Raw genomic sequence first — 24,925 nt, 5'->3', positions numbered from 1 at the left:
CCCTGTGGAACACCGTCCTTTCAGATGTCAAGGAGATAAACAACTACGGTGGTACATCGGGTTACAAACGCTTCAGGTTATATAAGCTTCAGGTTACAGACTCTGCTAACCCAGAAATAGTACCTCAGGTTAAGAACTTTGCTTCAGGATGAGAACAGAAATCGTGCTCCGGCGGCACAGCAGCAGCGGGAGGCCCCATTAGCTAAAATGGTGTTTCAGGTTAAGAACAGTTTCAGTATGGACTTCCGGAACGAATTAAGTACTTAACCTGAGGTACCACTGTATCTGACTTTTGGAAGACATCTGAAGGCAACCCTTTTTAGGGAAGTTTTTAATGTTTGATGTTTTATTTTGTTTTTAATATTCTGTTGGGAGTCGCCCAGAGTGGCAGGGGAAACCCAGCCAGATGGGCAGGGTATAAATGATAAATAAATCATCATCATCATTTGGAAGGTCAGGGGAACTGGCAGGGAAGGGGAAGCTGAGAATTCTTTTCCAGTTAAGATGTTAATTCAAGCCACAAAAGATTCTTGGTCTATAAAGCTCTGCTCCACTATGATGTAGGCTTTCATACTGTAACTTATAAAATAGTCATTGCGATCTTCTCCCACATCTTAGTGTAGCCAAATCTAAATGGCAAGGCAATATAGCTAAACTTTAATACTTAAACGTTCCCATCTTACATTTTTCAACATATGAAGCAACAAGAAGAGCACATTTCCCTCAATTAACTTACTGTGGATTTATCCATTCATTTGAAGAAAATCTGTCTTCGTTCAAGCACTCGTTTAAAACTATAGCAACAACTACTAAATGAGTCTTTATATTCAAGCCCCTCCTCCAGCTGGAATAAAGACCGACAGACACCTAGTTGGTCTTGCACCAGCTTCTATGATGAGTCAATGAAAAAATAATAATCAGGTCCTTCATCCGTATGGTTTAGTTTCAGCAATCATGGGTATTGTTTTAATATTACAGTTCACTGGAATGGAAATACAATTCAGAAGGATTTTTTAAAGTTGATGATCAATAATGTAGACATTTTAAAAATATTTTGAATTCTCCAATACGGAATCAATTAATATTACAGAAGTTCTCCTGTCCCTTCTTGACGGAAATGATGCTTCTTCAATGAGAATGAAATTGGTCAGCTCACATCTATTAATCTAAAAAGGAATGATACTGATACTGTGTTTTGGGACGCGAGGGCAATACTAGACATAGAAGCAGACTGCAATGAAGTGTATTAACTCCCTTTGGAATGACTTTTTCACCTCTGACTTGGGATTACAGTACTAAGCATGCTTTCAAAAATCACACACAATTCACTTTGTTTTTAGCGTTTTCATACATGTTCAGTTATCGATACCTGGCTTTTCAGAGATAAATTCCTGATTTATTTCTATCAAGCATACTGGGTTCTGGGAGTTTCCCCCCTTATGCATAATGTAGTTCAAAGTATGAGCCCTTTATTATCCTTGGCTAGAGTGTGGCATGCAGTTAAAGCTCAGGCCCAGATCTCCTTTTCTGTTGCAAAAGAGACTCGCATTGGCGAGGGATGTTTTGCAAAAACCACACACCTCCAACTTGGACCAGGTGCTTAGCCTGGAATTACGTAGAGAAATCACACACATCCGGACATGAAGAGAGTAGGTGCATATTCAGCAGCAGAAGTAATAAACATTTTTGTCAGTATGCAAAGAAACCCATTGTCCATATTCTGACATGAATAAATACAATTTAGAAATAAATATATTTGTAAGAAAAATAAATGTATATGTATCAATAAATAGAATGGCTTGAATTCATAGATCTTAATAAATAAGCTTCTTGGCCGCAATTAATGTATTCTTCAAAAGCATGGCAACTGTCATTGGTCCTACACCTCCTGGGACAGGCGTGATGAAAGCAGCTTTCTTCTTTACCTCTGGGAATGGGGGGAGCAATAGAAAATGCAAATAAAACTTAAGTTAATATGCTGGTCATCAAACAAAGCAACCCACAAACAACAGTGTGAGGAACAACATTTCTGTTTGCCGGTCAAATTATTAATACAGAGGCCAATAGGCAATACATTTCAAAATGGTTTTGTTTTTCCCCCAATCCCAGTATTTTAGAGTCTGACAATCAAATTTATTATTTCATAAGCTTAATTGCAGTTGATATCTGCGAATCAACTCCGAAGATGGGTTGAAGTCTTCCTTTGTTACAGATTCATTATGAGGCCTTGGCCAAACCGGTCTCCACCCGCCAATCTATACACTGAGAACAAGAATTTATTAGTGCTAAGTTCTTTAAAAGGTAAAGGGAGCCCTGACCATTAGGTCCGGTTGTGACAGACTCTGGGGTTGCGGCGCTCATCTCACTTTATTGGTCGAGGGAGCCGGCATACAGCTTCCGGGTCATGTGGGCAGCATGACTAAGCCGCTTCTGGAGAACCAGAGCAGCACACGCAAACGCCGTTTACCTTCCCACCGGAGCGGTACCTATTTATCTATTTGTACTTTGACGTGCTTTTGAACTGCTAGGTGGGGAGGAGCTGGGACTGAGCAACGGGAGCTCACCCCGTCGCGGGGATTCGAACCGCCGACCTTCTGATCGGCAAGTCCTAGGCTCTGTGGTTTAACCCACAGTGCAACCCACGTCCCACTAAGTTCTTTACTCCAGTCCTAAAAGTAAAGCCATGTTTATTTCAGAAGAAATTGAGGGATGCTCATAAATCTTGAAAGCATAACTCCTGTTCTCGGTGGGGGGGGGGGTACCTCACAAGGAGGTGGGAAGAGCTAAAGGTTTGTTGTTTCTCAAGCAACTGTCATGTTTTCATTGAAATTTATGGGAGTACAAGACCTGGAGACTGGAACAGGTCTGAGCTGATAGTGTACTGTATTTTTCGCTCTATAAGACGCACCAGACCACAAGACGCACCTAGTTTTTGGAGGAGGAAAACGGGGGGGGGGGGAATTCTGAATCTCAGAAGCCAGAACAGCAAGAGGGATCGCTGCGCAGTGAAAGCATCAATCCCTCTTGCTGTTCTGGCTTCTGGGATAGCTGCGCAGCCTGCATTCGCTCCATAAGACACACACACATTTCCCCTTACTTTTTAGGAGGGAAACAGTGAGTCTTATAGAGCAAAAAATACGGTAATTTAGGCCTGATCTGAAAAGTGTCAATGTGAGGCCATTTTAGAAGGGTGCTGTTATGATTGCCGGTGTGGTTGCTCGAGAGCAAACAGGCAAGACTGGTCTTGTCAAGGCTTTATTATTTGTCCAAAACGTTCACAATGCAGACCGAATCAATTCCATGTCTGCTCAGTCGCTAGCAGAATCTGGGAGTGGGCGGTCCTTAAACTTTCCCCAGGAGAGCAGGTTTTTGACCCCCAGCCTACGCCTCCCCTCTCTGCGCGTGAGCCTACTGTGCAGAGAGGGCGTGGGCAAAGGGGGACCTGCCTCCCCCGCCCCGCTTTGTTCAGGTTCGGCGCTGCGGCTCTCCCCTGCATCCTCCGAGCTCTGCATCCCTTCCTCACTGGAGGCGTGGCTTCGCTCCTCCCCGGAGGATGAACTGCTTCTCAAGAACTTTGGCAGCTCCCTGTAACCCAACTGCCCTTCCACCTCCCGCCTCTGAGCTGATGGCAGTTCCCTGACAGGTCCATTCCATATCAAGTTTGGGGAAGGTTGCCCACAAATACATCAAAGCATCTATTTTAGGTGGTGTGTTTTAATTCTCTAAATACAGCTAAACTTGGTGGAACAGTATCAACATTTTGCAATACCTTCGGTACTTTCAATGTTTTTTCAGCTTCTAAAAGCAACGAAATTCATCCTTGACAAACTGAATACTCGTCTCCCTTTAGTTAGCAAGAGCCAAGCAAGGAGAAAATACATAGTTCTTTGAACAAACCTGGGACACATTTTACATTAGGTACTGGTTGTGTGTGAAAGAACTATATTAGCAGAACACTGTTGGTTAATGTTTAAATCATATGAATATATGCACACACACAACACTATTAAAATGCTTAACATAAAAGAAAATTATAAGAGAAAATGGAAGTACTGATAAGCCCCATGAGATGAACTTTCTCAAAAGTTACTCAAGAAAATAGCTGGGTAAAGCACCCTTCAGATTCTCTAGGGCAGGGGTGTCAAACTCAAATTCATCGGGGGCCGCATCAGCAGTTTGGTCACCCTCAAAGGGCCGGTTGTTCAGGCAGCCGTTGGATCTGTCACATCACAGGATGGCATGCGCTCAATATAAAAACAAGTGGAGGTTTCCTGAATGCATGTAAAGGAGGTTTCCTGTGTAGAACGGCCGGCACCGCTAGAGGGCAGACGTTCTCTGGCTTGTAGGCTGCCGCGCATGCGCTGAAGAGGCGGCTTTCTTGTGTAAAAAAAAAAAGCGAGAATAAAAGGTGAAGGCTGGCGGCCGGGCCACATGACGAGCTCTGGTGGGCCGGATTCGGCCCGCGGGCCTTGTGTTTGACACCCGTGCTCTAGGGTGTCCAATTCCTCTAAATATGTGGGTTAACTTTCAGTATGGCTCTTAATATTTCTCTTTTGGCCAAGGGAAAAATAATGTGTTATTTAAACCCGCTGCTTCAAGAGCAGTTGTAACTGGAACAGATTCCTACTCCCCCCCAAAAAACAAAAAACACACTGCCATTTTGCTTACCTTCAAAGTCCACATCCCCCACTAAGTTGGTCTTTCCTGTGAGAGGATCGTGGATATGGTTGATCCCGACATCGATCACTGCTGCCCCTTCTTTAACCATATCAGAAGTAATCAGCTTTGGGACACCTGAAACCACCAATCCAATTAGGATTCACAGATCCTGAGGGGCGGGGGGGGGGGAAATGTGAATACTTAAGCTTTTAAGCACTTTATATTTGATGAGGGATACTAATACCTCAGTCATTATGTCCATATTTTCATCGGAGAAATGATAGATGGTATGGTTATGCGAGCCAAGGAGACGAGTAACTATACAGCCTTTAAAACATGGGTAGGCAAACTAAGGTCTGGGGGCCGGATCTGGCCCAATCGCCTTCTAAATCTGGCCTGCGGATGGTCTGGGAATCAGCATGTTTTTACATGAGTAGAATGTGTCCTTTTATTTAAAATACATCTCTGGATTATTTGTGGGGCCTGCCTGGTGTTTTTACATGAGTAGAAGGTGTGCTTTTATTTAAAATGCATCTCTGGGTTATTTGTGGGGCATAAGAATTCGGTCATTTCCCCCCCTTCAAAATATGGAGGTCTGAGGGACAGTGGACTGGCCCCCTGCTGAAAAAGTTTGCTGACCCCTGCTTTAGAAGACATCTGAAGGCAGCTCCGTATAGGGAAGTTTTTTAAATGTTTAACGCTTTATTATGTTTTTATATATGTTGGAAGCTGCCCAAAGTGGCTGGGGCAACTCAGTCAGGTGAGTGGGGTATAAATATTATAATAATAATAATAATAATAATAATAATAATAATAATGGGACATCACTCTTGTCATCAGAGAAATGTTGGGAGGGTATGTAGTGGTGTGTTTATAGCACTGTGCATGGCTTGAAACAAATATTTAGAAACCATAAGGTCCCTTGAACCTTATAGACTAGCAGAATAGCAAAGAAGGCCAGCACTGCCACTACAACCTTCAAGGGCAAGTTACGAAGAAGAATTACAGACCTCTGGAGGAAGGGCAAAGCAGTGACAATGTCAGAGGAGGGGAAAAATAATACTCAGAAAATGTTGGTATTTGTAGAATTAAACAGGCCTATAATTATATTGGCGTACCAAGAATTCTGCAAATACTCAGGTGTAATTAGGCAATTAAGGCATTTCTAAGTTTGAGGTTGATTTTTTTCCACAGACATTTTGGGCTACCATGAGCTACCAGCTCCTCCTCACCCCCAGGGATTTCAAAATAAAACCTCTTGCTTATATAACTTAAACCTATTGCATAATAAATACAGCATTTTTACAATTCCAATACTGCAACTGTAAACCTGGCTGTAATTTGGATATAAGGACGGTGGATCCCAGGACCAAAGTTTTCCATCTCCCTATTTATTAATTCTGTACTATTCTTGTAAATGCTAGGCACTCTGAAATTTTTTATTCCTAAAATGCCATTGTTCCCAAGCTCTTGCCAAATTCTAGGCAAGTTAAGTAAATGCTGGGCCGCTTTGCATAAATAGCTGCTAGTGAAAACGTGAACTCTTCAGTGCAAAAGTGAGCCTGCGCCATAGCTTGCACCCATAAAATCCATATTGTATGCAATTTTCACTTTACTGCGGCACAAGCATGAAACATGCGAAGTTTGCGGTCACAGAGACAACATAATAGTGACTTTCAGACCTACGACACACAGGCCCCACTTACAAAACATAATGCATTCCTTGGAAATTGTTAACTAGGCAAGGGTTCGCATATGAGTTGATGATTGCAACTGATTCCTATGGGAAATTCTCTAATGTGTTCCCTGTTAGAATTCCTGCTCTGTGATTGCAGTCATGGAATTGTTGTCTATCACATGACGCTGTATGTTTTGACTCTACAGTGTGGGAAGTGACGGAGACAGGATGTTTGTGTTACTGTGTTCTGTGAAGTAGGACTATTGTCCTTTGTTCTTTCTCTCTTTGCTGTCTGATGCTAGAGAGGGAGCCATGTTGCAGTGCTCCGTGTATATTTATATGTAAATAAAGTAAATAAAGTAGACATGTAAATAAAGAGGGACGTGGGTGGCGCTGTGGGTTAAACCACAGAGCCTAGGACTTGCCGATCAGAAGGTCGGCGGTTCAAATCCCTGCGACGGGGTGAGCTCCCGTTGCTCGGTCCCTGCTCTTGCCAACCTAGCAGTTCGAAAGCACGTCAAAGTGCAAGTAGATAAATAGGTACCGCTCTGGCAGGAAGGTAAACAGCGTTTCCATGCACTGCTCTGGTTCGCCAGAAGTGGCTTAATCATGCTGGCCACATGACCCGGAAGCTGTACGCTGGCTCACTCGGCCAATAAAGCGAGATGAGCTCCGCAAACCCAGAGTCGTCCGCAACTGGACCTAATGGTCAGGGGTCCCTTTACCCTTAAAGTAGATTAGCCAAAATGCTGTGTTGCTGAGGTCTGTTATGCAAACTGCAAATACTCTGCGGATCCCTAAGTGTGCCGGTGTCTGTTGGCATCAGTCGCTGTGATGTTTGGGCTGAAGAAAGCTTTTGAATCTCCCAAACAAAAGACCAGGAGGGAGAGAACATGCCAGTCGGGCATGTGTCTCTGCCAGGGTCCTACTCGAGTGTAGGACGAGCTCCTGACATTCCCTACCATCCCCTCACCCAAAAGCAAAAAGACCAAACAAACCCTTGGAAGCACCTAGAAGAAATGCTCTCTTATTTGTTCAATCGCTCCCTGCTCCTTGCAGATATCTGAATCTGTCGAGTGTATAGCTAGGTTTGGGTACTAATTCCTCATGCTTGGACATGAGAATTTTTCCATAATAAACGTTTGTAAAGTGGGATGTGTGTGTATATTTGAATTTTATCGTATTTTAAAACATTGACAGTGCTACATTACCTGCAGCAACTATTACAATATCAGCAAGCTGTGTATGGATCTTCAGCTGATCTTTGGGTGTATATCTGTGAGCAATTGTAACTGTAGCATCACCTGAAATACATATATATTAGTCCCAATTACTGATCATTTACAAAACTGCAATGCAGTTGTGATTAAAATGATCTTCCTAGTGTTAGCAAACTGTTTACAGCACTTTCTTTAGTTTGCCATTATTTTGGAAGTACGGTATCAGGCCTGCAAAATAAATTCTATTTCTGGAAGCCTCAAAAGCAATACAAATGTCTTATCACACAAGGTTTTCATTCTAGAATGCACTTTTGGCACAATCCACTGGAAAATTATTCTGTGCAAGGCCCATTGAAATCAATGCAAGAGAACTTTGTAACCGTGGCCTTCTTTTTCCATACAGACATTAAAATGAAACACTGACATCCGAAAATATCCTCATCTTATCTCAAACTCAAACTCTAGAGTAGTCCAAATGATCACAGTTTGGAAGGTCAAAATTACTCAGTGCCAAATGTCCAGCAGATTCTGTTAAGAAGAGCTGGCATTCATCATACTATATGGGCAGGTAAGAGTATACAAATAGCAAAATGGGTTATGTCCCTAACAGCTAAGGATCTAAAACATTATTTTGAAAATCAGACATTCTAAATCCTGTTATGCATTCAGATGCTTACGAACTATTTTTTCTTCCTTTGCACCTTCCCTTTTCTCTGTGCTGAGGGTTTCGACAAAACAGAATGTTATTCAACATACCTCCGGGCCTTTCATGTCCTCCGTCGGTATGCAAAAGCATTGAAATAGGCATTCCAACATTCTTTGATCTCCCAACGACAACGACGTTTCTTCCAAATGTTTGTATTCCTTTCAGAACGAGAAAAATAATATCGAAGAGAGTGACTCATTCCTATGGAATGAAAGGCTTTTGATCATACAGATTTGAAATGTTAGATTATTATGAATTGTGATTAGTGGCTTTTCTTTACAAAACATAACCCAAAACGTCTAACAAAATAGTACGAAGATTAAAACCAGCATAGTGTCAAACCTCACCTGATCACCTCATCTGTTTTTTTTATTGTTTTTTTTATAAAATTTTTTATTGGTTTTTCAACATATAATATAAAACAATACAAAAGACAAACACTAACAAACGAACATATAAACATGTATAATTTCATAAATTTTTTCATATACCCAATTTCAGCGACTTCCCCATGCCTCCCTTTTCTGCATCCCTGTTTTAAATTTTAAATCACCTCATCTGTCTCCTGAGAAATCTCTATGTGGGACAAGAAGCTACAGTTAGAACTGGATATGGAACAACTGATTGGTTCAAAATTGGAAAAGGAGTACGACAAGGCTGTATTTTGTCTCCCTGCTTATTTAACTTATATGCAGAATTCATCATGCGAAAGGCTGAGCTGGATGAATCCCTAGCCGTAATTAAGATTGCCGGAAGAAATATCAACAACCTCAGATATGCAGATGACACAACCTTGATGGCAGAAAGTGAGGAGGAATTAAAGAACCTTTTAATGAGGGTGAAAGAGGAGAGCACAAAATATGGTCTGAAGCTCAACATCAAAAAAACGAAGATCATGGCCACTGGTCCCATCACCTCCTGGCAAATAGAAGGGGAAGAAATGGAGGCAGTGAGAGATTTTACTTTCTTGGGCTCCATGATCACTGCAGATGGTGACAGCAGTCACGAAATTAAAAGACGCCTGCTTCTTGGGAGAAGGGCAATGACAGGCCTAGACAGCATCTTGAGAAGTAGAGACATCACCTTGCCAACAAAGGTTTGTATAGTTAAAGCTATGGTTTCCCCAGTAGTGATGTATGGAAGTGAGAGCTGGACCATAAAGAAGGCTGATCGCCGAAGAATTGATGCTTTTGAATTATGGTGCTGGAGGAGACTCTTGAGAGTCCCATGGACTGCAAGAAGATCAAACCTCTCCATTCTGAAGGAAATCAGCCCTGAGTGCTCACTGGAAGGACAGATTGTGAAGCTGAGGCTCCAGTACTTTGGCCACCTCATGAGAAGAGAAGACTCCCTGGAGAAGACCCTGATGTTGGGAAAGATGGAGGGCACAAGGAGAAGGGGGCGACAGAGGATGAGATGGTTGGATAGTGTTTTCGAGGTTACCAGCATGAGTTTGACCAAACTGCGGGAGGCAGTGGAGGACAGAGGTGCCTGGCGTTCTCTGGTCCATGGGTCACGAAGAGTCGGACACGACTAAACAACTAAACAACAATTTCATTTAGGATTTAAGCACCGTAGGATCGTATAACTTGATACCCCATATTTCTCTGAAATACCTCATTTCTCTTACCTGTTCTTTTTATTATTTCCCAGACAGCAGCAGCAGTGGCAGGTATAACAGAAGGTTGGTCAAGACACAGTTGTCCTATATTGAAAATATGAAATCCATCCACATCCTTTTCAGGGGCAACAGTGTTACACACAGTTCTTTCATCAATGTGACCTGGAAAATACGATTTCATGTCCTTTTTGTTATTTGGAACTTAACTGATGGGCTTTATGTTCAGTGGATAACAAACAGTGTTGAGCATAAGGATGTTTCTAGGATATATTTACCATTACAGTGGTACCTTGGTAGTCGAACAGCTTGGCTCCCGAACAAATTGGCTCCCGAACGCCGCAAACCTGGAAGGAACTGTTCCGGTTTGCGAACGTTTTTTGGAAGCCGAACGTCCGACACAGCTTCCAGTTGAATGCAGGAAGCTCCTGCAGCCAACCGGAAGCCGTGCCTTGGTTTTCGAAAGGTTTCAGTAGTCGAACGGACTCCTGGAATGGATTAAGTTTGATAACCAAGCTTCCTTTTCTATTACACATTGTTATCCATCTTATTTAGTATTCCAGTAAAACGGAACTTGTTTATTCTAATAGAAAAAGAAGCATGAAATTAGGTTAAAGGTGTGTGAAAGAAAGTAATAGAAGTGGAAAGAAATTGCAATTGAGTAGATTGGAAGTCTAACACAAAGGTGGGGTGAGGGGTGGTGGCTGGTGATGGGAAAAGGAATTATCTGTGGGGTTGAGTGTAGGTATGTTTGAACATTTTTAAGGATTGTATGAAATGTATGTTTGTATATTCACAATATGTGTGTAAAAATGCTGAATTATTTTAACAATAAAAACTTTTCTTAAAAAAAAAAAGTTCAACAACCAAGGTACCACTGTACTCCTAGATTTTTGATGTCCACAATCTGTCCTGTGGGTTTCTGGAGATCACCAGCACATATCCTTAGCATTACTGTCAACATGATCTGGACGGACGATCTCCTCCCACAGACCACCCACAAAAGCAAAACCCATCAGACTGTTTGTGCTGCCTTTAGAGGATGAAGAGGCTCTGGTGAATTTTCATGCACAACTTCTGGTCCAAAACTTGGACTGTGGCAATTTGGGCTTATACTTGGTTGAATGGGAGAACAATGAATGTTTTTTGGCTGTCCAAAAGGACTGCTGTGGTTTGGCCTGCCTTCTTATTTTTGGTTTCAAAATTCACCAAGCCAAAGAACTTGGCAATGGAAAAGGGGCACCCTTTTATTACAATTCTAGGTCCACAATCCAGTGACAAGAGCCATATATGCATTCTGGCTATGATCTTGGAAATCATGAGTTTGGAGTTAAATCTAATCATTTCCAAGGACAAATTTGTCAACAGTGCAGCATACAAATAGTTTTTCCTCAAGACATCTTTTACTGCCATTGGAGTAAGGTAAAGGGACCCCTGACTATTAGGTCCAGTCGTGGCCGACTCTGGGGTTGCGGCGCTCATCTCACTTTATTGGCCAAGGGAGCCAGTGTACAGCTTCCGGGTCATGTGGCCAGCATGACTAAGCCGCTTCTGGCGAACCAGAGCAGCGCACGGAAATGCCATTTACCTTCCCGCCAGAGCGGTACCTATTTATCTACTTGCACTTTGACGTGCTTTCAAACTGCTAGGTTGGTAGGAGCTGGGACCGAGCAACGGGAGCTCAGCCCGTCGCAGGGATCCGAACTGCCGACCTTCTGATTGGCAAGTCCTAGGCTCTGTGGTTTAACCCACAGCGCCACCCGTGTCCCAACCTTTGAGTAATCAGGTTCAATTATGTCAGATACACAGGTCACACGTCGACTGCCCTTGCAAACATCAAGTTGGCAACTAATGCTCTGAGCAATACTGCTGAGGCTTTAAAGCTTGTCTTTAGAGCTACCTCCATGGACATGTCACAAGAATTCATAGCTTTGCCTTTGCTCTCTGCAGTACATAAGAGCACAGCCTAACCTGCATTCACCAGACAAGTTTTAAGTTTGTCTATGGTGCAAAGAGTCAACGAACAGTGCTGAGCCTGGTTCAGTTTATGTTACACTGCCACCATGTGGTCAATCTTTCATTCTCATTTATTTATGAAATGTATAATTTGAACCAAATAGTTCTAGGGTAGAAACTGCAAGCAGATGAATAAAATCATCATCATCATCATCATCATCATCAATCTTCTTCTCCAGAGCGATCTCGGCCCTGAATGGGAAGCCTGGACTTTGAAAGTCATCTAATCTTCCTTGCTGTACTATACTGTATTGTTTTAATTAGTGTTTTTATGGAGCAGTCAAGTAATTTCGTTGTCCCCGAGAGGGGGCAATGACAATAAAGATATTATTATTATTATTATTATTATTATTATTATTATTATTATTATTATTACGGTCCAGTGACCCAACAAATTGTTACAAAGCAATACACAATTCATACAGCCTACCTCCAGGTTAAACAAGCATTTTGTTCAGAATATAGGGATCAATGGTTCTTGCAACCACCAATAAAAACTTTGCCACTGCTAATGTTCTAGCGTTTGTCCGGTCTTCCAATAGGAACCTGACATAGTGAGCCTCTGATTTTCCCGGGAAAGGTACCAGCAAGGGTAATATCAGTTCAGCCCTGGCTTGCTCATATTTTGCACAGTGCAACAAAATATGTTTTATGGAATCGATGTCTTGAGCACACGAGCAAAGTCTGTCCTGGTAGGGAACTCCTCTCAACCTGCCATCCAACACTGCAGAAGAAAAGACGTTTAGTCTGGCTTTGGTGAAAAGCCTTCGATAATTTGGTACTGTCAGGTTTTTAATGTAAGATGTTAACTTAAAGACATGCCCATATTGTACTCCTACTGCCAACTGACTACAGACTGTGTGTGATCGAGATCGCAAGTCACTGTGTGCATTATCCCATAATCTTTGCTTTAACATCTTTAGGGCGCCTTCATAACCCAGGTAATACAGTTGGGGGGTGACAGGGTGGATGTGAGGGCGATCTGGCTGCGACATCTGTCACCCCATTGATCGCCAGGGTTGATTCGGCTGAATAAAATCAGCATTCTAGCCTGCAAGCACATTAATAAAAAGTGGTATTGAAAATATGGCCCCCACTGTATGTTGGAAAAATAATTACCAATACGGTCAAGGTACTGAATAGTTTGGTTATTTATAAACCCTTTCTCTCATTGCAAGGTTTATATCAAGTTAAGTGCACTTGATTTTTCTCATTTATTCCTCAAAACCACCCAACTTTGTGACATTGTATAAAATAACATTACCTGGCAGAGGTAACTGGACTAATATACCACTGACTCTTGGATCCTTGTTTAATCTGCCAGTCAGATCTAAAAGTTCTTCCTGAGAAATATCTTTGGGCCTCAGTATTATTTCACTACAAATGCCTAAAGTAAAAAGAGGAAGCAAACAATATCATCAGCAAAACATTAGTTCCGTTTAGTCACATGCAACAAAATTCAGATTGTGCAATTCTATCTATCGGTAGCATTTTTAATTAGAATACTAAAATAAATTCACACTCAGTATTTAATGGTTTATTTATATTTTAAATATATTTTTCCTTACAGATAGTGGGTGAGGAACCCAAAGCCATGGGGATGCTACAAGCCTTCTCTAGCTCTCAAGATCACTCTTCTGTAATGTATCTGTGTGTGTGTGTGTGAAAGAGAGAGAGAGAGAGAGAGTGCGACAGAGAGACAGAGACAGATGCAGTAGCCTGGGAAAAAGAACCTTGCAATGAGCCTCAGGGTGGGGAGCCTGGATGGGAAGAGAGAGGGGAGGGCAAGGGAGGTTGAATAAGAAATATTTGAGGGCGGGGGGTTTGCCCAATTTTGTCCTCGCTCAGGGAGCCATATTACCAAAGTCTGGCCCTGGAGGAGGAGCCTTCTGCAAGTCATCGTTCCAAAATTTGTTAATTGCCGTATTTTTCGCTCTATGGGACGCACTTTTTCCCTTCTAAAAAGGGAAGTATGGAGCGAATGCAGGCCGCGCGGCTAAGCCCAAAGCCAGAACAGCGCTCCGTCTCACTGTTCTAGCTTGGGGATGGCTGTGCAAAGCCTCCGCAGGGCAATGGGGGCATTCACCTGTCCCTCTTGCTGGGGTTCAGAATTTTTTTCTTCTTGTTTCCTCCCCCCAAACTAGGTGCGTCTTATCGTCTGGTGCGTCCTATAGGGCGAAAAATATGGTAATGGGGAACAGCGGGGAGCCAAAATGGAGAGATGGGAGTGGGGGTGCGAAGGGGAGTAGAGAGACTGACAGAGCTCCCAGCAGATGTCAAGGCAATAAACAACGATTTTACTTTTAAAAGACAACTGAAGGCGGCCCTGTTTAGGGAAGTTTTTAATGTCTGATTGCTGTAATGTTTTTAATATTCAGTTGGCTGGGGAAACCAGCCAAATGGGCAGGGTATAAATATTATTATTATTATTATTATTATTATTATTATTATTATTATTATTATTATCATCACAAATTCTGCCCTCTGCCAGCATGGAGATTACCTCCCGGGGAATGCAGCCTCTGAAAGGAAACACGCATTGTGTCCAGAAAGTTGCCATTGTTCGGAAAACTGTTTGAAGAAAAAGGCATACCTACGGCTGCCGCTGCTTTTACTTTATTTCTCACATACGTGTGACTGGCTGGGTTGTCTCCTACTAAAACAACGGTGAGATGGGGCCTCTTGTTCCCAAGGGCAAGCCAGGAGTCTACATCCTTTCGTATCTCCTCGCAGACCTGGGCAGCCAGCTTTTTCCCTGAGATAATAGTTGCTTCGGTACTATAAAATACAAAGGATAAAAACGAATCGTTAAAAGGCTATAGTTTTAAGGCCAACATTTTACCGGTCAGCAAATATGTCGTCCTAAAGTGCGCATTAATAAACGTTGCCATTATAACACTTTAACCTGCGTATAAATGGCATGAGCACAATATGGCTACCGCACCTAGGACAGGGATCACCAACCTGTTTGGATCAGTGGACAGGTTTGGGAATTTGAGAAAGTGCTGTGTAAAGGTAAAGGTAAAGGGACCCCTGACCATTAGGTCCAGTCGTGGCTGACTCTGGGGTTGCAGCACTCATCTTGCTTTATTGGCCGAGGGAGCCGGCGTACAGCTTCCGGGTCATGTGGCCAGCATGACTAAACCACTTCTGGCGAACCAGAGCAGCGCATGGAAACGCCATTTACCTTCCCGCCAGAGCGGTACCTATTTATCTATTTGCACTTTGATGTGCTTTCGAACTGCTAGGTTGGCAGGAGCAGGGATCGAGCAAAGGGAGCTCACCCCGTCGCGGGGATTTGAACCGCCAACCTTCTGGTCGGCAAGTCCTAGGCTCTGTGGTTTAACCCACAGCGCCACCCGCGTCCCTAAAGTGCTGTGTAGGGCATAACAAAACACACGAGAGCTGTTACGGGGGTGCAGCACAAACACAACATGGCTGCCATATTGAAACAGAGGGAAAGCCAGACATTTGCATGCATCTCCTTCCAGTCAGTCACAGTGAATCAATCCACAAATTCTGCAAAAAAGCGCACGACACCGATAGCAACAGACAAACCCCAGGAAGTAAACACACAGCTCATAATACAGAATGTGGAACCAAGCTGTATCACTCTGGCCTCAAGCCAGGAGAGTTTATATCAGTGTTTCCCAACCTTTGGTCTTTGGCAGTTTTTGGACCGCAGTTCCCATCATCCCTGACCACTGGTCTTCCTAGCTAGGGATGATGGGAGTTGTAGTCCAAAAACAGCTGGAAACCCAAGGTTGGGAAATGCTGGTTTATACAGTATCCCAGAGGGAGTTTGATGATGCAAACCCTTATGCAACAGCATGGCATCCTGTTCCAATAAGACTGATCAAAAGGGCATATAGCCAAAGGTGATGCTCTCAAAAATCATTACCAAAATTCTCACCTCAGAAACGCTGAACATTAACATCCAACATAAAATTGCATTCTGTTCCTCCAACTAGGGGTGCAAACATCACCCCCAGAGCTAATCTAGGAAGAAGGGATCTCATGTCTTATTGTATTACCATTATAAATATTTCCTCCCCCCCTCTTGCAATGCATGGAAACTGCACTGGCTGAACAACCCTTCCTTCCTCGATAGCCAATACAGTGGTACCTCAGGTTAAGTACTTAATTCGTTCCGGAGGTCCGTTCTTAACCTGAATCTGTTCTTAACCTGAAGCACCACTTTAGCTAATGGGGCCTCCTGCTGCCGCCACGCTGCCAGAGCACAATTTCTGTTCTCATCCTGAAGCAAAGTTCTTAACCTGAAGCACTATTTCTGGGTTAGCAGAGTCTGTAACCTGAAGCATACGTAACCTGAAGCGTATGTAACCCGAGGTACCACTGTAACAGTGTCTCCCATACAGGTAGTGCCAGATTTACATATAAGCAAAACAAGCTATAGCTTAGGGCCCCACTCTCTTGGGAGCCCCAAAAAAACTTAAAGGAAAAATAAAACCTACATACAGCAACAGTGTTTTGTGTTGTGTAGGCTCCTATGATGTAAGTAATGGGCCCTGCCTGCTAGCCTGCTCCCTAAAATATGCCCTTTCTCTTTACATTTCTAACACAGTTTAGAACTTGTTTTGTACATTTTAGCAATTTTACTTGGTGTTAAATACCAATGATACATCATTTTCATATAATTTTCTTTCAACGAACAGCATGCAGTCAGTTTTATTTCCTCTTTCCATAACTTTTCCCAGGATGAAAGTTGGCTATTATATGCAAAGTCTCTATCATCACTGCCTTGATTTTTGCAGCTTTCTTGAGGCATGAGCAATGTGCAAGACATGACTTGTCCTCAGTGCTGGATTTGCGTATACGCTAAACAAGCTATAGCTTAGGGCCCCACAAAAAATTAAAAGGAAAAAAAAACACTGGATGTACATTTCCAAAATATAAGATAAAAAACAAATAAAGTAAAACTTACCTACAGCAACAGCGTTTTGTGTCGTGTAGGCACCTTTGATGTAAGTAATGGGCCCAGCCTGCTAGCCTGCTCCCTAAAATATCACTGGTTCACTCATTTCTATATATAGGGTGCCTACATTCTGCATGGTTGCACGGCAACATGCAGCTGCAGACCAGCACAGTTGAACGTGGGTCAAGCTGTTGTACCTGTTATCTAATATTAAAGAGTGCTTGTAGACTGATGATCAGGCAGCATAGACTAAGATACCCTTAGTCTTATGCCTACTGATTGATTTCATATATTCAACACAAAAAACAGAGACAATTTGTAGTTGACAAAGGACAGCTGGACATATAAAGAGCCCCATTACCTTCAGTAGCTTAAAGGTAAAGGGACCCCTGACCATTAGGTCCAGTCGGGACCGACTCTGGGGTTGCGGCGCTCATCTTGCTTTAGTGGCCAAGGGAGCCGGTGTACAGCGTCTGGGTCATGTGGCCAGCATGACTAAGCCGCTTTTGGCGAACCAGAGTAGCACATGGAAACGCCATTCACCTTCCCGCCGGAGCGGTACCTATTTATCTACTTGCACTTGGACGTGCTCTCGAACTGCTAGGTTGGCAGGAGCAGGGACCGAGCAACGGAAGCTCACCCTGTCGCGGGGATTCGAACCGCCGACCTTCTGATCGGCAAGTCCTAGGCTCTGTGGTTTAGCTTAGGGCCTCATCAAACCTAAATCCGGCCCTGCATACAGGGTGAACAAAATCAATGGGCTGTGTGTTGAAAAGTGGCTCCTAGGCACCCCCACCCCCAAGCTTCCAATAAGCTTCCAATATGTCAGGATGGAGGCAAATGGTGCAGATACACCTAAGTAAACACCAGACACTTTATTCCAACCATATCTACTGTTGGCCAAAGCACTCGTGACCTATTTTATCTTGGAAGTATGAGCCTAGCTACACAGAACAATACAAACCGAAACTTCAGAATTCTCCTGCATGTCCCTATGCCAGGGTGCTGTGGGGATCATGGTCTTACTAATCTTCTTCTTTGGCGATCACTCGTAGCAGAGTAAGATTGTCTTCCATAAACACGGTTTTAACAATGAGTCCGTAAGTGACTGTGGAGGCCAATTCTGGAGGGCCAGAGTTTGCCTATGCCTGTTCTAGATTCCTATCATCAGCAATTGAGGGATTTTCCCACAGTGCACTGGGCAGGTTGAAGAGCAGCCTAGCTCTCAACCACTCTTTGTTTTGGTGGAAAACTAGGCCCAGCTAGACTTCTCCCTGAATTCATGAGTTCCCCACAAACCCTTTTCTAAATTTGCCATATTGGAGGGAAAAGGAGAGGCAGGGGGAACGCATAGCAAAAAGAATAAAAGGAAGACACTTTCCTGTTAAAGGTAAAGGTAAAGGGACCCCTGACCATTAGGTCCAGTCGTGACCGACTCTGGGGTTGCGGCGCTCATCTCGCTTTACTGGCCGAGGGAGCCGGCGTACAGCTTCCGAGTCATGTGGCCAGCATGACTAAGCCGCTTCTGGCGAACCCGAACAGAGCATGGAAACGGCGTTTACCTTCCTGCCGGAGCGGTACCTATTTATCTACTTGCACTTTGACGTGCTTTCGAACTGCTAGGTTGGCAGGAGCAGGGACCGAGGAACAGGAGCTCACCCCGTCGCGGGGATTCGAACCGCCAACCTTCTGATCGGCAAGCCCTAGGCTCTGTGGTTTAGACCACAGCACCACCCGCATCCCTGACCCCTGCTATAGCCTATCCCAAATTGCTTGGGCAGAACAGGTACATGTCATCACAATGTAAGGAGAAAGCCTGCCCCTTGCCTGTGCTGCCTAGGTTGATGGGAACTAGAGTCCACCAGCAAAGGGAAGTTCTATATCTAGCCAGCCCCTTGGTCCATCTTGCACAGTCTACTGACCGACAGCAGCTCTCTAGGCAGGGAACACTCCCAATCCTATCTGGAGATTCTAGGGATTGAAACTGGCACTTTCTGCATGCGAGGCAAATGCTTTATCATGGAGCTATGGCTCTTCCCCAGTCTGGGAGCTCACCCCGTCATGACCTTCTGATCGGTAAGTCCTAGGTTCTGCGGTTTAACGCAAGTCCCTTTGGAGCCAAATCAAGACTTTTTGCTGTTGCTATTGTAAACGACTGGGAGCCAAAAATCTTTGCTGATCTATTGCCAGATATTTAGCAGTACATCCCCATCCACTCACCCTCAGGTTCCTGCTGCTATGGGGAGAATGAGTGGTAAAATCCGTAGCTATTTGCAGGTTATCACTTGGACAGAGCAGGTACCAGGGTGACATTAGCAAAGACACTCTTATGGTTTGCTCCAATGACGCCTGGGTTCTGTAGAGAAGCAAATCCATTTTGCAGGAGGGAGTCAAGAGGGTTGTGGAAGTTTCCATGACAAATCCACTTTTAAAATAAGGGGGGGGAAAGACTGGTTTTAAAAGTGATGGGGGAATATATTGAAAAGTATGGTATGAATAAATAACTAATGGGAAGAAAAAAATACTACAACATGCTGATCCTTGTTTTCTGTAACATTAGTATCTCCGGTGTGGTGATAATCTGGACATCAACACTGGCACCCAAATTTAAAGCAGGATTTATTCCTCCAGCCAACTGAGACTGATGAAAAACATGCCATGAAGCCTGTAATCAATGGTGCCCAGATATATGCCTTGAGAACACAACAGCCACTTCCATAAATAGTTCAGGATACTGGTAGGGAAAACATTTGAGAGAAAGTTATTTAATTATGGTAAACTGGAAAAAGTATATGGCATAAGAAAGCTAAAAACACACACAGAAGGGTTGTTTAAATCATTTGTTATCACAGCTTTTGCCCTTAGAAAAAAAGGCAAAGACAAGGCCTTTTCCCTCCAACAAAATGACTTCCCAAAATTTGTGAGGGAGTTTAAAAATAAATAAATCATCTTGTCTTCTTAGCATTGGTTCCTGGGCTCAAGGACAAACACAACCCTTCATGTGGTTTCCCAAATTTGCCACCTTCCACATTCAAAGAGAAAGCTAGTCGGAATTAAAATTAAAACTTCTGAGAAAGAATACAAAATATTCAAAAAAGATGTAAGTTACCAGGTACCAAATTCACAGCAAACAAAAAGCCACACATTCCAGTCCTCCATATAGACAGCAGCTCAAAGTAACAGATCCTATAACTTTCTGTTGTTCTTTTCCTGCTTATTTTAATTTTATCTGATTTATCTTCATTTAAAACCTTTTTAGGATGTATGTTACCTTGGGTGATTTTGGTACGAGGCAGAAGGCTGGTAAAAAATATCTAAAATAAATAAAATGTGCACATTAGTGAGATCTCACTGCTATTGAAGCATCTCGTCAGCAAATAGGCGTTTGTCCAATAACGACCGCTCCTTAACCCTTCTCTTAAATGGGGAACTACAACTAATAGATTGCCTGGCTCATGCTCCCTCCTCTCTGACCTATTGATATTCTACAAATACTACACATACCCATGTTGCTTGTGCATGTGGTCATCCTCATTTTCCTGGAAGGGTCAGTGGTCCTTTAAAGCAAGAAGAGGGATGGAGTTATGCATACAGCCAATATACAGTGTCACAGCACTATGAGATGCTACTTTCCATATCAGAATTCAGGTGCAGGACTAGGCGGGCTGCATGCATGGCTGACGCTCTTCTTGCCTTAAAAGAGTTACCGACAATCAAGTCAATATTGTTTCCACGGGAAGACCTCACGGAAAGGAATCACAACACCTGAAAGTGATGTTTCTTCAAGCGGCCTCCCTCACACTTCAAATTAATTAAAATGCACAGTAAACACATAATGTGCAACTCATGTATTGCTCGGGGAATTGTTGCTCCTATAGCATCTAGTGCAGGCTTCCTCAACCTCCAGATGTTTTGAGACTGCAATTCCCATCATCCCTGACCTCTGGTCCTGCTAGCTAGGGATCATGGGAGTTGTAGGCCAAAAACATCTGGAGGGCCGAGGCTGAGGAAGCCTGATCTAGTGGCTTTCCGAAAACAAGCTGGGAGTGCATTCAATGGTCCTTTACACATGAACAAGCCCACTTCGCCTGATTTGCTTCTCCCCACTCACACACAGGAAAATCAAACCCAAGTCCCAAACTAAGGGTGTCATCCGAACCAGGGATTATGGCTTGGGTCAAATCAGGGTGGATTTGATTTAAATCAAATTTACAATTTAAATCATGATTTAAATCACTCGTCAGTAAGACTTGATTTAAATCTTCTTCTTCTTTTTACAGAAAGACTCATTGTTGCTGGTATAATCTTAACATTTACAACCAGATGAAGGTTTCATTTCTGGAATAACAAATTTTCAGAGTAGTTTTTACAGTTATATCAAAAATTACTGATTTGGTTATACTGTTAGAAATACATAGACAGATAATTATGAAATCATTGTGATGTTTAATAAGTTAACAGTTTACATTTGGACAACTTTTCTGCTGTACTTTATTGGAAGGAGAAAAATAATCATTTCCTTAATAACAATTTAAACAACTTATTTAACTAAAACAATAACATTATAGCATATGTATCCATGTTTGTTAACTGATGTGGTTAAACTTTTTTTTTTAAACAACTTAGACTGAGTTTCAGCATACATGAAAAATTTAAAACACATCCTTATTTCCTGATGAATAGCATTTGGATTATAATGTAACTTAAACAGAAAACTATCTTTAGAATTTTTTTCCTCCAAAACCATTTTATTTTAAAAATCCATTTTAAATAAAAAAATTGATTTTTTAAAGAAAAATCTGATTTAAATAAAAAAAAATCACATTTAAATTTAAAAATCCGATTTTTTAATATATATTTTTAAAAAATCATTTATTTTTTTCCACTCTGGGTCAAATGAACTACATTCAAGTCTTGGCTGCAGACTGAGATCTGTTCCGAGATGAACAAACAACCATCCCCATTTCAAGTGTAAAGCTAACAGGCAGAGAATGAATTGCCTCTCCCATAAGTCCCAGTGAGCCTTCATAGTCAGAAGCCAGGTATGATAGTAAGGTTAAAAAAAAAAAAAAGGTAAAGGACCTCTGGACTGCTAAGTCCAGTCAAAGGCGACTATGGGGTTGCGGTGCTCATCTCGCTCCGCCCCACATAACCAATCACATAACCAATCAGGTAAGCTCTACCCCGCATAATCGATCACATAACCAATCAAGTAAGCTCCACCTCACATAATCAATCACATAACCAATCAGGTAAGTTCTGCCCCACATAACCAATCTGGTAAGCTCCGCCCCACATAACCAATCAGGTAAGCTCCACCTCACATAACCAATCTCATAACCAATCAGGTAAGCTCCGCCCCACATAACCAATTGCATAATCAATCAGGTAAGGTCCGCCCCACATAATCAATCACATAACCAATCAGGTAAGCTCCACCTCACATAATCAATCACATAACATAAATAACAACCAATCAGGTAAGCTCCACCCCACATAATCAATCACATAACCAATCAGGTAAGCTCTGCCCCACATAACCAATCAGGTAAGCACTGCCCCACATAACCAATCACATAACCAATCAAGGAAGCTCCGCCCCACATAACTAATCAGGTAAGCTCCACCCCATGTAATCAATCACATAACCAATCAGGTAAGCTTGGCCACACATAACCAATCACATAACCAATGAGGTAAGCTCCGCCCCACATAACCAATCGCATAATGAATCAGGTAATCTCTGCTCTGCATAATCAATCACACAACACGGCATGTGCACACCATTTGAGTGGCAAAATCCATCTACTTTTTGGGGGGGGGCCGGCTCCCTCAAATGTTTTATTGAGGGGGAGCACTGAAGGGACCTCATCCCCCATGAGTTGCTGGGCAGCGGCTGCGGGCAACTTCCAATGAGGAGAGCCCACCTGAGGCGCCCTGCTCCCCGCCAGGGATGCTGGAGGGAGGGAAGAGAGCCTCGTCGCCCCTACGAATCCTGCCGCCTGAGGCCGCCGCCTCCCCTTACCTCAGGGGTGGGCCGGCCCTGACCCCAATATCCCCACTTAAGGACTTGGGGGGGGTGCACCCCACCGACCCCCTCGGCCCCCGCCTCCCATGACGCCCTTCTCTTCCCCTCAGCACCTGACGACACCGCTGCTGAGGGAGCTGCTGCTGCTGCTGAGGCGTTTGCCGGCCGACGGCAGCCGCGGGGAGCCTCCGCGCCGCCTTCTCCGCAGCAGCAGCAGCACGAGGCGGCGGCAAACGGGGGCGCAGGTCGTCGCCGCCGCCATATCCGAAGGCCGTGGACGTCGCCGGCCTCTCGCGCCGGTCCGGGTCGCCGGCCGGCTTCGGGGCGGCTCCGCCTCTGGCTCCTCCCTGCGCCCGCCCAAAGGCAGGCCTCGCCGCCGCCGAGAGAGAGGCCCAGGGGTGCTGGGTGGAGGGCCGAGCGGGGTGGCTCAGAGGGAGGAAGGAGCTGATCTGTCTTCTCTATTTTTCTCTTTTTCTTTCTCTCTCTCTCTCTCTCTCCACCACCCCCTCTCGCTTTTCTCCCTCTCTTTCTATCTATCTCTGCCTATCTCTCGCTATCTTTCTATCTCTACCGCTTTTTCTTTCTTTCTTTCTCTCTCCCCCCTCTCTCTTTCTATCTGTACATCTCTCTCTCTTTCTTTCTTTCTTTCTTTCTGTCTATCTCAACCTCTCCCTTTTTTTCTTTTTCTCTCTCTCTCTCTCTCTCTCGCTCTTTCTATCTGTACCTCTCTTTCTCTCTCTCCCTCTCTCCCTCTCTTTCTTTCTTTCTTTCTTTCTGAATGACGATTAAATTTATTTTGTACTAATGACTGAGCCATATTAACTTTAGTGTAGTTTCCTGGAATTGGAAGAATTACTAGCTTCATTATAACTTTGCCTCAAGTTATTCCTACAATTTTCTTACAGAATGCCACTATTTGGTAGATATGTGTATTAGTGTGAAGCTATTCCCATGGAAGGGACGTGGGTGGCGCTGTGGGTAAAACCTCAGTGCCTAGGACTTGCTGATCGCATGGTCGGCGGTTCGAATCCCCACGGCGGGGTGCGCTCCCGTCGTTCGGTCCCAGCGCCTGCCAACCTAGCAGTTCGAAAGCACCCTTAAGTGCAAGAAGATAAATAGGTACTTTATAGCGGGAAGGTAAACGGCGTTCCGTGTGCTGCTCTGGTGCCGTTTCGCCAGAGCAGCTTCGTCACGCTGGCCACGTGACCCGGAAGTGTCTGCGGACAGCGCTGGCTCCCGGCCTCTAGAGTGAGATGAGCGCACAACCCTAGAGTCTGGCAAGTCTGGCGCACAACCCTAGAGTCTGCCCGTACGGGCAGGGGTACCTTTACCTTTACCTTTACCTTTATTCCCATGGAAAGATCACTACCTGCTGAAGGCATATGTGCGGATCTGGCTGCCCACCTTTGCTGTGGGCTAGGATGGTCTGGCCGTAGAAGCTGAAAGATCGCTTTGAATTCCAAAATTCTCTGAGAATGATGCTGCCCCAGGAAGATGTGAAGCAGGAGGCTAACTGGGGCAATTGACACTCCCACCTAAACAGCCTGGCTCCCTGCAGTTTTATGAGGAGTTTCCCCCTGTATATTTGGGATTACCCAATATGGGGATAACCCAATAAACTGGGGAAAATTGGGGTTGGTATTTGAGGTTGCAGACAATTTATTTTAGGGTTTTGGGGTGGGTGGATCAATTGTCACTTTTTGCTGTTCTCCTTTCAATGCCCACTACTTCCTCAATGCTTTCATTTATTTATTTATTTTTCAGCTGTGCTTGTTACCATGTCCTGTGTGCTCCTGAACAGATGAGTATTCTCCTCCGGCTTTTGATCCCTGAGATTTGAGATCTATCTATCTATCCCTCAGATTTTCACAAAACCAGAAAACCAAAGAAGCAAATTTACAGTTGCCTAACTGTGTGCTTTTGCACACTTCTTGGGAAGGGAATTCCTTTTAGAAAACAAACAAGCCTCGGTGCATATAAGAGAATCAACAAATTAGAAGGCATAGACAAATGAAAAAGGGAATGCCTTCTGAAGTTGCTCCTCATATGCAGATTCAGATACCT

General features: G+C 43.7%; 1 protein-coding gene across 6 annotated transcripts; it reads right to left on the bottom strand.

Moving 5' to 3' along the window:
• Window positions 1-938: 938 nt before the first annotated feature.
• On the bottom strand, window positions 939-23,138 carry MTHFD2L (methylenetetrahydrofolate dehydrogenase (NADP+ dependent) 2 like). 6 transcript variants are annotated; one of them, XM_053361826.1, is made up of 10 exons: window positions 22,975-23,138; window positions 20,338-20,390; window positions 20,105-20,147; window positions 14,491-14,675; window positions 13,162-13,284; window positions 9,894-10,046; window positions 8,314-8,421; window positions 7,549-7,641; window positions 4,669-4,794; window positions 939-1,927 (listed from the first exon to the last, which is right to left on the bottom strand). In XM_053361826.1, exons 1-10 carry the CDS (start codon window positions 23,121-23,123, stop codon window positions 1,815-1,817), a joined length of 1,146 nt encoding a protein of 381 aa, XP_053217801.1. In that variant the 5' UTR covers window positions 23,124-23,138; the 3' UTR covers window positions 939-1,814. The 6 variants fall into 6 exon arrangements, with proteins under 6 accessions (XP_053217801.1, XP_053217805.1, XP_053217802.1 ...); XM_053361830.1 differs by lacking the exon at window positions 4,669-4,794; XM_053361827.1 differs by lacking the exon at window positions 7,549-7,641.
• Between the last annotated feature and the right edge of the window lie 1,787 nt (window positions 23,139-24,925).

Source organism: Podarcis raffonei, chromosome 13 (genome assembly GCF_027172205.1).
Source record: "Podarcis raffonei isolate rPodRaf1 chromosome 13, rPodRaf1.pri, whole genome shotgun sequence".
Classification (NCBI taxonomy): domain Eukaryota; kingdom Metazoa; phylum Chordata; class Lepidosauria; order Squamata; family Lacertidae; genus Podarcis; species Podarcis raffonei.
This window is presented reverse-complemented; position numbering and strand designations above follow the sequence as displayed.